Source organism: Lithobates pipiens, unplaced genomic scaffold (assembly GCF_037356315.1).
Source record: "Lithobates pipiens isolate NorthernLeopardFrog02 unplaced genomic scaffold, aLitPip1_a1.2 Scaffold_19, whole genome shotgun sequence".
Lineage (NCBI taxonomy): Eukaryota > Metazoa > Chordata > Amphibia > Anura > Ranidae > Lithobates > Lithobates pipiens.
Window position 1 is genome coordinate 539,097,945 of NW_027507764.1, and position 14,661 is coordinate 539,112,605.

At 37.9% G+C, this 14,661-nt stretch overlaps 1 protein-coding gene across 1 annotated transcript in view; it reads right to left on the reverse strand.

Moving 5' to 3' along the window:
• CSMD3 (CUB and Sushi multiple domains 3) overlaps positions 1 to 14,661 on the reverse strand; it is a 1,166,690-nt gene that overhangs the window by 568,264 nt on the left and 583,765 nt on the right. The window contains exon 26 of the mRNA XM_077493847.1: positions 1,040 to 1,242. Within this exon, the coding sequence (XP_077349973.1) occupies positions 1,040 to 1,242 (203 nt within the window). The remainder of the gene's footprint in view (positions 1 to 1,039; positions 1,243 to 14,661) is intronic.

The window sequence follows — 14,661 nt, forward strand, 5'->3', positions numbered from 1 at the left end:
CTTACATACTAACTTCACTTTTGTTGAGAAAAACATCAATGCCCTCTAGGTGTTCGATGTACATAGCAGGGATTTAATAAACGATACAGCAGATTCCTACTTGTTTCTGCTTTGAAGAAAAAGCTATTTGTTTTACTATATCCTTTAAATGACGATTTTGAATGTTAGAGTCTGATTAATTACAATAAGCGGGTACACTCCTAGTGTCCTGATGTGAAAAGCTGCAGTGGTTGAATCTCTTGTACAGTTACTCAACAAAACTACACTTTTTGTTGCAGGGGATGCCTAGAATTTGACTTGTATCTTAATGCAGCCTTTATGAAAAATCAATGAGCCAATCACACAAGCAAGAATTAACCTGCAGATTGAAAATGAAAGGTAATTTTTTTAATAACATTACATTAAAATGTGGCTTACCTAGCAATAGGCTTGGGTTGCAATTGTTTATACTATGTTATTTTTGTATTTGTTAATTTGGAAACTGGAGTTACCCTTTATGGAGCATTCACTTTTTAGTCCTTTAGTAAATGTCTTTTAAAATCTTATAAGGAAGCATGTCCTGTGCCACTAGATTGGCTGTGAACTGCCTATCCTAACATATTGTTATGTGTCTAAAATAATGGTAACATCATATAGACATGTCTAAAAGTTGAACGAAGAAACAAAATAAGCAACTGAACAATACTAATGTCAACAGGATAAAACTTATTTTTTCTCTTAAATCTTATAAAAGACTTTGCCCTTTTTTCTCGGGTTATATTACATAGATGGAAATTCTATATGACGTTCTTAAAAAAAGAAAATCACAACAAATATAAATCAAAAATCCCTCTGAATTTGACAGAGTTCAAAAGTTTACAAGAAAGGAAAAAAATAAATTAGAAATGTGTTGTATGTTCACTGTTTTTTCTTTGTAAACTCTTTCCTTTACTTCTACAGAACAAAATATGCCCTAATTCAAGAGAGCAAATAAAATATAGGCTGAATTAGAAGTAGAAGTACTTGCAGGTATTTAACCATTGTGAAAGGAATAACTTACTTGAAAACTGAATGGCAAATCCAGATTTGCTGATGTAAAAATCTGTGTCGAATTGTATAGTCACAACATTGAGAGTGCTGTGAATTCCTTCTGGGATAAGAGAGCCGCTGATTTCCTTCAGTAACATCTCATTTTCAAGTGGTCCATCCCAAACTCTCAGGATGTCATGGGATGCCTCAGTGTCAAACGCAAGAAACTGAAGACTGAGAGTAAAAAAAGAAAAGTTGGTACTTATTCACTAGATATACAAAAAAAAATGTAAACCTTAACAATTAACTTCCCTTTTGATCAGCTAAGTAGAGCCAAAGGAAAAACTTAGAATTTTCATTTTGGATAAAGTATGGGAGGGTTATAGAATATAGAATTTCCTTCACATTATGTCCAGAAGCCAAAACAGGAAGTGAGAGAAAATCCCTGCAAATTAAGGGAATTCATTGGAGCTCCCAGGTCACCTCACCGCTCCATTATGAGCATTGCATCTGTATGGTTAGTGGTTTGCCTAGCATTTAGCTTTAAAGGCATTTTTTTTTTTTGGTTTCTATAGTGGGATGAAATAACTTTATACCATTTTCTCCTACACCATTATTGTAGGAACATTTGTTGCATTGATTTTCATGCAAAGATCCAGTTGGAGCGTTTAAGTACAGGCTCATACTATAGGAATGAATAGGAGTGCAGAGTTTATGCATGAGCCTGATGAGCAAGACTTTTGACAAGCCACTGTGCAATCTAGCCAGGGACATCTTGATTGACTGTTGACAGGTTAGTTAGTATACCTCGAACAAAAAAGTTAGAGCTTTCTGGTATAAGCTCATACTCCAGACTAACTTTCCATAGCAATGAGTGGGTGTACAACACCCATGCATGAGCCTAATTGGGAAGATATTGACAAGTGGCTATGCAATCTAGCCAGTGATATCTGGCTACAATATAAGCTTGCCTGTTATAAGAGTATAATTACAATGAAAAACACAGCAGACGTATTGAATGTATAGCACATAGTATTATAAGCATTTAACTAGCTAGTGGTTTATAAGCCACAATTTGCTCTAAACTCCACTGCCGAAAGCTTCCAGCCCTAGCATGTGAAAACAAGTCCTGCATTTTACACATCTAAGATTTATATACAAGCTATTTTAAAAGTCTGTCCACGCCAAACTAATATTTCCATTTATTATGTATGACATCAGATTGATTCCTCAACCAGCTTTGTAGATCTTAGGAGAACTTGAAATGCCATCTCTTCAAATAGTTCCCATCTCTATTCACTGCACTGACTACCACAAAGGGGATCACATGCTTAATGCTGATTTTTTAAACCATTTAATTTGATTGAAACAGAAGCAGTTATGATATTATGCAAAGTTTATGAATTAATAAAAGTTTTAGGTCCTGCGAGATATATAGTAAAGCTTAAAAAAGGGCAGCATAATGTCAAAGGGGCACAACAGACTAATAATATTAAATGAGGATTGGAATGCAAAGCAAAAGCTGAGTTTCTGTTCCTTCTTGGGCTCCATGCACACTGGACTTAAAAAAATGTCTGTTGTCTTGGCAGTAAAAAAAAAGAGCATTATTTGTACAAAGTCTAGATGAGTTTAGAATATTTTTTTTCTGCCAGTGACCTCTAATCATAAATGCAAACATAGGAGAACATTGAGTTGCTTCTACAGGCAGAACACAAAACTCCTGTAGAAGCAATGTTTTTTTAAGCCAGTGTGCATGGAGCCTTACTGTGGTTAGAGATCTTTGCTAAGTTTAATGCCAGTTATGCTATTAAACTATTTCTATTAAAAGTTGATTATTCTAGAAAGGTTACAAAGACCTTACTGAATAATTGTACTTATTGTACTTAGAAACTTAAATCTCCCTACTTATGTTAACTAGTCTTTATGAAATTACTTAGAATAGTGTCAATAGGGGGTTTATTGGCATTAGCTCAACTTCAAGCATACTTTAAAAGGCAACTCCATATAAACAAATCCAAGATCTGTATTTAGGGCTCAGAGAAAGAAAGTCCTGTATTCTAGAAAATAAGCTCTTCAACCTTGTTAAGTGTTGCCAAACTGCTGATGACATCAACACCACCCTTTGCATCAAATTCAGAGGGGGGTCATGACCCCTTGTGCCACCAGTATATTATATAGCATGTTTCCTCGGTTGTATGGTGCTGAGTGTCACTTAACCAGAAATGCCACATGTATCTTGCGGTAAAGAAAGATAGGACATTGCAGTGGACAGCACTAGAAAGGAGGTGGGTATTGCAGTCAGAGATAGTTTTTTTTTCAAATAAAAACCTCCAGCTGTGCTGTAAAAAAATCCTGAAGTTGGAACTTGAAACAGAAAGATTGTTGACAGAAGAAAAGAGCAGAATAAGAGAGATGACCCAATCAGTGGAGTTAAGCTCCTTATCTATTCTGTCAGCAAGTGGAGGGCAAGTCTATGACCAAGCTGCCTTGGTTTACTGCAGTGGAGAATAGTGAAGATACAAACCTTGTTTAAGCCTGGCAGGGGTGAATGGGTCACAAAACTGGCTTAATAGAATATTAAATCTCTTATATGTTAATTTTCACTTAAGTCCCCCATCCAAATCCCTGCTAGTCCCATTACAGGAGACTTCTAATCCAATCCAGCAGATGCTAGCTCACCAGCCAGTCCCTGACAGGCCCCTTGTAAAGATATCCCTTCCCTTCTCTTCTAGATGGAGTGGGCACTGCTGCTGGACAGCTAATAAGAAGTGCCCACATTATGTTGGCAGTGATTTGAGCACCCCAAGTAGGACCCTCTGGAAGTAACTGCAAGTCGAGAGAAACTTTGGACTAATGTGTCACATGACCACAGCACTTTTAATAATATAGCAATAAGTTGGAGGGGGGGAGTGGGTGAGATGGTGGTTATATTTATCCCAAAAATGAACCTTAATAAAAGATCACAAGTAGTATTTATTTGTTTGTCTGCAATTCAGCTTTAAATTGTTTTGCTGCCCTTGATGTGCTAAAACCAGTTACATCTTGCAGAAACAGCAGTTACAACAACTTTTTTTATTAAGAAATCCAAGGCAACACAATAAAAGTTGCATGATTATGATGTAAATTTCAGGCTTTTATGTTAATCTGAGTTCATCAAAAGTCATGCAAGGTAATTTAATGATTTTATATTCAATTGTCAATTACTTTCAATTTGTTTTACCAAGGAATGAGATCAGTTCAGTGTCGGCAATCTGACATTACCATTTGTCACTGTTCTTAGGAAGAATAGTCTAATGCAAGCATTTGAAGGAGAAAATTACAGTAATGAAAAGAGGTAGTAAATCTCTGCTGGTATTTTTGACAGTTTCTTGTATCATTTCTATTGCTACCCTTTAAAAAATCTTTAATATTCTAGATATATCATAACGTCATCATCATCAAGTGAAGAAAGGGTGCAGATCTAAAGGCTTTGAGAGATGCTGTTCTTCGTGCTTTCATCACTGAGTGACTATTTTATTCATTGACTGTCTACCAGCTATTGTTCCCTGGATTTTGACAAATTTTGGAAATTAACATAGTGAAAAAGCTGTGTCTTTCAACCATGCTCTTGAATATTTAATCAAGTAGCAATGAAAAAAAAATAGCTTTACGTGCATCTGCCAAGTAAATTCTACTGCTACTTTGATAACTTATTGATAAGGTTCCTATCACTAAAATCTACTCACCTGCTGTGAAACCACCTATAAAGCTCACTATGGTCCCATAAAACTCTTTTCTTCATCTTTAGAATTAGTTTTAAGACACCTTGAATTTTATAATACAATTTAATAAATATATCTCTTTAGTGTGAGATGTTTGCTCTGCTAGCCATGTGTCTTTTATGAACTCATGATTGATTAATTGACAAATACTAACCCCACCCATCTCAGTATGAATCTACACCACCTGATTAGGGGTAGCATAGGCTGGGGTGGCACTGGCATTTATTTTTCTTGGAAAAATTATTTTCTTGGATTAAGCTCCTCCCCTCTGTACTGCACTTCAGCTACTGCACAAAGAAAGAGGCTGCTACAAATGACTTTGCAAAACCTTAAGCAGAATGCAGGTGACCTTGTTTCCCCATCCAGCTCTTTCATATGTTACTCAGGCTGCTTCTTAATCTCTTTGGGCGGAGAGTGTGTGTGACATCATGACATGGCAGTGGGGCTGTGATACACTGAGTTTATCCCTGCTTGTTTCTCATACATGATCCCCTGGAGAGTAATTCTATGAGACCATGAGGGCTGGTCCTTTATGATCAAATTTAATCCAGTGGGGAAGCATACTGTCATGATTCAATTTGATATGGGAGCCTTTTATCTGGAGATGGATGTCATGCCTTTTTGGTCCCTGTATTTTGCGATCAATATTGTCTGGTAAGCTTCCATCTTCTTAGCAGATGAGAACATTTGAGCTCTTCAGTACTGTGAGAGCTTTCTTTTGGTGGTATTTGATCACCTCTGTGGTTTTTATTTTTTTTTGCTCTAAAAAAAGACCAACAATTTAAAGAAAAACTATTTTTTTTTACTTTCTGCTATAACACATATCCAAAAAAATATCTAAAAAACAAATGTATTCATCAGTTTAGGCTGATATATATTCCTCTACATATTTTTGGTAAAAAAAAATCGCAATAGGCGCATATTGATTGGTTTGCGCAAAACTTATTGTGTCTACAAACTATGGGATAGATTTAGGGACTTTTCATTTTTTTTATTGTTTCTACTGGTAATGGGAGCAATCTACGATTTTTAGTGGGACTGCAACATCGCAGCAGACAAATCTGACCCCAAATGACACTTTTTGGGGACCAGTGACATTATTACATTGATCAGTGCTATACAAATGCACTAAATGCTATAAAAATGTACTGATCAATGTAAAAATTACATGGCAGGGTAGGGGTTAACACTAGGGGGTCGTCAAGGGGTTATGTGTTTTCCCTAGGTGTTTTCTAACTGTATTAGGGATGGGCTCACTGGAACATGACAGAGATCACTGTTCCCGATCACTGGGAACAGTAGATCTCTGTCATGTGATCTGGCAGAATGGGCAATCGCCTTGTTTACATAGGCAGTTCCCCGTTCGGCCTCTCCTCACAGTGATCGCGGGTCACTGGTGGACATGGAGTCCATGGTACCTGTGGACACGTGGTGTGTCCCCACTATACTCCCTGCACAGGTATGTCGATTCGTGCAAGAGAGCCAAGAGCAAATTCCCGGCAAGACTTCACCCAGTATAAATCTTCCCTCTAAAGATACAGTTCCTACCTCCATACTGCAAAATAGATTTATTTTATCTACCCTTAACAGTCTACTTTGTTCTTTACTCTTAGCAGAAGACAACAAACCCTAAACGGTGAGTGGTCATATATCACTCAAAAGGACACGCAAACCCTCAAGTATGAAATTCTGTCTTACAGCCTCTTATGATAACACCTGGTATATGTATATCATGTGAAAAATAATGAAAAAAAAGCACTTGTCAAATTCAAAATCATCTGAGTACCGGACGGATGCATTGTAATGTCAATGCGTCCTGCCCTACCCTACATGTTTTATCAGATGTGACATCACATCTGATGTCACATCTGGGTGGAGCTGGACACAGTGATGTCACCACCCACTCAGACTCCAGAGTTTAATAGTAACAAAGAGGTAGTGTGGATATCACCAAAATGTTTGTGTAGAAATTTCTTATGATTGCATTTACACTGGCTTCTTATTCTTCTGACTTTTTGGACTGGATTATAACACAATGTGGCACATAATTGTCAAGTGGAAGGAAAATGATAAATGGTTTTCACATTTTTTTACAAATAAATATCTGAAAAGTGTGGCGTACATTTGTGTTCAGCCCCCTTTACTCTGATACCCCAAACCAAAATCTAGTGGAACCAATTGCCTTCAGAAGTGTCCTAATTGGTAAATAGAATCCACCTGTGTGTAATTTAATCTCAATATAAATACAGCCATTTTGTGAAGCCCACAAAGGTTTGTTAGAGAACCTTAGTAAACAAACAGCATCATGAATGCCAAGGAACACACCCGACAGGTCAGCTCAGGGATAAAGTGGTGGATAAGTTTAAAGCAGTGTTATAAAAAAAATCCCAAGCTTTGACCATCTCACAGAGCACTATTCAATTCATCATTTGAAAATGGAAAGAGTATGGCACAACTGCAAACCTACCAAGACATGATCATCCACCTAAACTGACAGGCCGGGCAAGGAGAGCATTAATCAGAGAAGTCCAAGAGGCCCATAGTAATGCTGAAGGAGCTGCAGAGATCCAAAGCTCAGATGGGTGAATCTGTCCACAGGACAACTAATAGTCGTGCACTCCACAAATCTGGTCTTTATGGAAGTGTGGCAAGAAAAAAAAAATCAAAAGTAGTCCTATTTGCAGTTTGTGAGATGCCATGTGGGGGACACAGCAAACATGTGGAAGAAGGTGCTCTGGTCAGATAAGACCAAAATTGAACTTTTCGGCTCAAAAGAAAAATGGTAGGTGTGGCAGAAAACTGACACTGCACATCACCCTAAACACACCATCACCACCATGAAACATGGTGGTGGCAGCATCATGTTGTGGGGATGATTTTCTTCAGAAGGGACAGGGAAGCTGGTCAGAGTTGATGGGAAGATGGATGGAGCCAAATACGGGGCAATCTTAGAAGAAAACCTAGAGTCTGCAAAAGACTTGTAAGTAGGGTAGAGGTTCACATTTCAGCTGGACAATGACCCTAAACATACAGCCAGAGCTACAATGAAATGGTTTAGATCAAAGCATATTAATTTGTTAGAATGGCCTGGTCAAAGTCCAGACCTAAATCCAATTGCGACTGTGGCAAGACTTGAAAATTGCTATTCACAGACAGTATCCATCCAGAGTTTGAGCTATTTTACAAAGAAGAATGGGAAAAAATGTCAATCTCTAGATGTGCAAAGCTGGTAGAGACATCACCCAAAAGACTTGCAGCTGTAATTGCAGTGAAAGGTGGTCCTACAAAGTATTAACTCAGGCGCATTGTATTCAAATGCACCCTGCACTTTTCACATATTTATTTGTAAAAAAAAATGAAAACCATGTATCATTTTCCTTCCACTTCACAATTATGTGCCACTTTGTGTTGGTCTATCACATAAAATCCCAATAAAATATATTTGGTTTTTGGTTTGTACCATGACAAACTGTGGAAAATGTCAAGGGTATGAATACTTTTTCAAGGCACTGTATATCAGGATATTATGCAGGCTGCTTTTTTTGGATATTTTTAATTGCCTGAGCATGGATTTAGAAATGTATGTTAAATCATACATTGCCAACACACCATGGATATTTAAAACAGCATCTAAAAAGGTATTAGAATGATCACATCACAGCAAAGAGCTGCAAAGTTTTGGGGTCACATAGGACCCCTTCATCAGGCATGCCACAGTGTGCTGCTAATATATGCTTTAACCTTGTGTTGTTACATATTCCCATCTGGCAGTTCTATAGCACCCACTGGCTATAATCCATTTGCAGGAAAATGTGCAATGGGAATATTTTATTGGAATACCTTTTTTGAGAGTAGACACATCAAGGCAATCTATTTCTTAGCACCAGTTTTTTTGAATGGAGAAACACTCTGGTAGTGAGGTGGTTAAACATGGAGCTTGGTAATGGTGCACGCGTTACACTGCATCATTAATTTATACTGTAGATGATACACAGAGGGAGGAGGTGAAGAGGTCAATGTACAGGTCACATACAGTGTGAGGATCAAAATGAGGGGTTAATGAACAGTATAAAGGAGGCAAATTTGTTAATATATGGGTCACTATAAGATGGAGATGAGATGTACAGGAGAGAAGGGGGGAACAAAATAATTTAAATTTGATGCTTTTTGCCTACATGCCTATTAACAGTGTTGTGAGAAGGTGTGTCTTATTATAGTGGGACTTACCTATATATAACTTGATGTATGTCTTCAAAGTATTTACTAGTGATTTTATATACAGTTAGCTTTATAAGATAGTTACTGAAACTAACCTCTGCTCTTACTGCTCCATATGATTAATGCACATATGCATCCGAGTGTCATAACCCGTGACCACAAACATCAGTACCAAGTCTTAAAGCATTACAGCGTAACTTATAAATAACATATATACAAAAGAAAATTTCCCAGACTAAATGAAGGGAAACATCAGTTGAAACTTTTGTATTTTTCAGTTTGATTAGAGTGTGGAAGAGTTTGCACTTCGACTTCTGTTTCTATATAGGAGATTGTTGTCAACTTGGCAGGTGTCAAGCACAGTGAGTATAAAAACAATCCCCAAATGGAACACAGGAAGCTGTAAAGAAAATTTTGGTTGGAGTTGGACAGTTGGACCGGTTCGTTTTGTCAGCAATTGAAGTTACACTTTAGGGTGGGTCTGTACTAGTTGCTTTCTTACTTTAACCACTTCAATACAGGGCACTTTCGCCCCTTTCCTTCCCAGCCCAATTTTCAGCTTTCATCGCTCTAGCGTTTTCAGTGACAATTGCGCGGTCATGCTACACTGTACCCAAATGAAATTTTTATCATTTTGTTCGCACAAATAGAGCTTTATTTTGGTGGTATTTATTCACGACTCCATTTTTTTTTGCGATATAAGCACAAAAAAAGCGGAAATTTGGAAAAAAACTATATTTTCTTTTTTCTATTTTAAAAGAAATCCAATAAAATCTAATTTTGTCATAAATTTAAGCCAAAATGTATTCTGCTACATGTTTTTGGTAAAAAAAATTCAGTTAAGTGTATAATAATTGGTTTGTGTGATCACGGACATATGTACGCAAATGATCATGTACATATGTGTGCAGGTGATCACGTACATATGTGTGCAGATAACCATTGGGACATGTGATTTTAGTGGGACATATGTGGGGGACATGTTTTATTATTAGGGACATGTGTTTTTATTATTTGGGGACATGTATGTTTTGGGGACATGTGTGTTTTGGGCACATATGTGGGGACTGTGTTTATACTGTGTGGTGTGTCGTGTGTTTACACTAGACTGGTGATCAGTGAGTAAAAAGCTGTAAAAAACAGCTCATACTCACTGATCATCAGCCGGCTGCAGCGATCTGCTCTCCTCTCCTCAGCGATGACTTCTGTGTGAGGAGAGGAGGAGCTGATTGCCTAGCAACCGGCTGTTTGTTTACATCACATGACGGCCGTGATTGGACACGGCCGTCATGTGATCAGGAGGGCCAATCACAGAGCCCTCCTGCCGATCTGAGATGCGCCGTGTCCGGGTGACACAAGCACATTGGGATCGCGCCGCTGCGCGGGCACGCGCGCGCGCGATCCCGCTCCTTCTGAAGGATGTTCCTGAACGTCCTATCAAAAATAGACGGCTCCCACCCGGCCAATGCACATATACGGCCGGGTGGGAGCGGTGGTTAAGCTGTAAGCATTAAAAAGCATTTGCACAAAAAAGTAATATCAAACTACATCCCAAATTACAAAGCATCCACATGGAAACACTTCATTTTGGGTTCAACATTCAAGAGAAAATAGGGGTATTTCTCAATAAGTCTGCACTTCCAGCGTGAGTAGTATTTACTCCCATGTGTGTTACTTTGGCATCTTTAACTGCTACTGTGTGCTAATGCTGGCTGCTTTTCTCTAGTTGATACTGCAATAATGCATAGAATATAACAGATTTGAGGCAGTTGTCATGATTAATTAGCCATAGTCCCACATGGATTAATTGTGGGATTTGCCTGTACTGCTTCACATCATTTTCAGTACTGTTTGTTCAAACGAACAACTGTAAGCCACACATTACAGACATAATTATTCAGATATTCCAAATTACTGATGCTACAGGGGAAATACAGTGTAATAGGACTTTGTAGTCTTCTATCACTATCGAACTATTGTTTAAATTCAAGGAATGGAACTGATTAAAATTGAGAGGTATGGCATAATTACTGGGACTAGGTAGATAGATAAATAGATAGAAAGAGAGATAGATAGAGAGATAGATAGATAGATAGATAGATAGATAGATAGATAGATAGATAGATAGAATGTGAAATATAAATATAATAATATAATAATATATTAATTGTAAAAAAGACATCTTTTGTTATTTTTTGGGCTTAAAACTCTAAGCCCTTGTACACATGGCCAGACATTCTGACAACCAAATCCGTTGGATTTTGTCCAATGGATTTTGTCTGACGGATTTTGTCTGACGGATTTTGTCCAAAACTGTTGCATACATACGGTCTGACGAAGTTGTCGGAAAATCCGATCGTTCAGAACGTGATGACGTTAGCTTTGGTCTAGGAATTTGATCTGAGCATGCGTGGCACTTTGTCCGATCGGAATTCTCTACACATGATTGGACAAAGTCCAATCGGATCATGTTGTCGGAATTTTTTTTATAGCCCAGCTGGAAAACTTGGTCCGTCGCATACTCGATGCATACACACTGTCGGATTATCCAACAACAAGGTCCTATCGGACATTGTCCATCGGAATGTCCGACCGTGTGTACAAGGGCTAACAAGCAAGGTCAAACATTGTGTTTCTTGTTAGTTATCACTACTACTCCGTCTTGTTTACAATACGCTGGCCTTACTATGTACTGTAGAAGAGATGGAGAGAATAGGAGTATATGAAAGGGGAGAAGAGGATGAGACAGGAGAGGAGAATTAGAAGGGGAGAAGAGGAAAGGAAAGGATAAGTATGAGGGGAGATGTGAGAATAGATTGATAGGAAGGAGAGATGAGAAGATGAGAGAATGGAGGATAAGATTGAGAAGAAAGGAGAGAATATAATGGAGGATAGGAAAGGTTGGAGGGGAGAGCAGAGGAAAGGAGAAGTTGTTTTTTTGTTTGTTTTGTTCATATTATGTCTTTAGAATTATTTATTAGTGTTTCCCACACTTACAAGAGAAGTTAACTGGTGTCAATGTTCTCTTGAAACAGGAATTCGTTTTTGAAAAAAAAAAAAAAAGACTCTGAACAAAGTTCTAGCCTGTATACATATACAAAAGAACAATAAAAATGTATCCAAAGTGTCCATAATGAAGTGGAAAACTTTGAACACCATAGATTCTTCACCAAAGTACACAAAAGTGCCAATCCACACCCTTATACAATGAGGCTCACCGGATTGTATTTTTCATCGCATGTGTGATTAAATCACTTTAAGCTTTATGCAGCTGATCAACCCAATCTCCGCTCAGATCTCCTCAGAGTCAAATGAATGACAGGTCTCTCCACATATAGAGGTAAAATCAACACAAAGCCTCCAATTGTGTAAAATCCTGGGGTAACTGCTTTAATGAAAAAGTAATGCGCTTACATCACATATAAAAGCAAATTGCCCTTTGTATATGTTAGTTACATGTGGGGTGCCTGCGTGCTGCATCTCCAATCCCTCCTCACTCACACTCACAGATAACACTCTCAGCATCAATATTCAGTTGTCATGTAGCCACCCCCCTAACATGTTTCATTACTTCCAGCATGATCACAGGGGATGGCTGCATGGCATAGCAACTGAGCTTAAATATCCCGCTCCACCCCTTTTAGGGCAATCAACATATCCAATCCACACCCAAATTCACAGTAATGGGACTGGATAGTTTAGCTATCCTAGTGTGTTATTAACCCTTTACTAGCCAAACAAGAATTATCCATATGCACAATTAACCCCATTTGTGCTGGATGAAATTCATCTGCGATTTCCATTCCAACATATTGATCCTATGGAGCAACATATCTACCCCACACCCACATTCACAGTAATGTAACCGGATAACAGTTAACACTCCACTAGCCAAATGAGAATTATCCATATGTACAATTTAACCCCAATTGTGCTGGCTGAAATTAATCAGTTGTTTCCATTCCAACATATTAATCCTATGGGGCAACACATATGTCTCCATCCGTGTCTTCAGTAATCTCTATCTTCACCGGACGTAATTCATCCACGGTGATTCATCTACCTTACTCAACTAATGAATGAAAAAGGTGGCAATAATAGATGAGCTAATTTATGTTTAACATACATAGACCAGGGTGGAGCGATGATGTCTAAACTCTACATAACCAATCCAATATAAAAAAAATACAAATAAACTAAGGACTACATTTATATTCAATTACATTTTAACATTCAATGAGGTAATATTTTTTTTTTTAAATAAATTATTTCAAAACTAGTTAAAAATAAATCCTTAAAACTAATTAGATAAATTAATAAAATGAACCCATCCACAATTGTAATACATTTCCTAAACTACTAATAAAAGGTTAGCATAGGAAGATCAATAATTACTATTAAAACAGTATAAATCTAGACTTCTTTTTATCAGATCAATGGACCTTACAAAATGTTTCATCCTCTGAGATACATGATATTACGTGGTCTGACCATTCTGCCATATCACTTTCTATTCATGAGAATTCTATTCTCCCTCATCACCCATCTGGCGCTGCAGTGTTAGATTACTACAGGACCCCGATACAAAAGAACTGATTTCTCAAAACCTTAAAACATATTTCCAACAAAATGAACATTCAGTAGAGAGTCCCTTCACACTCTGGAACGCCCACAAAGCGTTTATTAGAGGCATCCTTATCCAGCTAGGAGCTAGAGCTAAAAAGAAGTATACTGCAACCATAGACTCCATTACTTCCGATATCCACAATTTAGAAACCCTCAATAAAGCATCTCCCTCTCACCAGCGAACTACCCAAATAACCTCTCTTAGAGAAAAATTGAGAGATCACTTGGCCCAAAACTATGATTTCTACCTTAGACGCTTGAAGTTACGTACCTATGCCTGTGCAAATAGAGCAGGTAAATATCTTGCCAATAGGATTAGAGCAATACGCACCAAAACTAGGATTTCCCACCTGATACACCCTACATCCCTTCATAAAGTAATCAATCCTCAAGAAATCGCAAACCAATTTGCACAATATTATAGTGAGCTTTACAACCTTAACACCGACCCCCGCACTCCTCAACCCACTGTTCCCAAAATACAGCATTTCCTAAAAGATTTAGATCTCCCTAAACTCTCCGAATCACAGCTTGAATTGCTGAATTCACCGTTCACAAACCATGAAATAACATCAGTCATTACTTCACTCCCTCATGGGAAATCCCCAGGTCCTGATGGACTAAATAATGAATATTTTAAAACCTTTTCCACTATTCTTTCCACATATCTCCAAAAGATGTTCACACAGGCAGCACACTCAGCATCCTTTCCAAATGAAATGTTAAAAGCATACGTGACCACTATACCCAAACCTGGCAAAGATCCCACTACCCCTAGTAATTTTAGACCTATTTCTCTCCTAAACACAGAAATAAAGATCTACGCCAAACTTATCGCCCTTAGACTGTCAGAGTTTATGCCTTCCTTAATTAAAAGCGACCAGATGGGCTTCATCAGGGGGAGGCAAACTTCTGATGCTACAAGACGTATTATTAACATTGTTCATTATGCTAATTTAACTAAAACTCCTTCTCTGCTGCTCTCCATAGACGCAGAGAAGGCGTTTGATAGGGTGGAGTGGTGTTATATGAAGGAAGTTCTACAAAA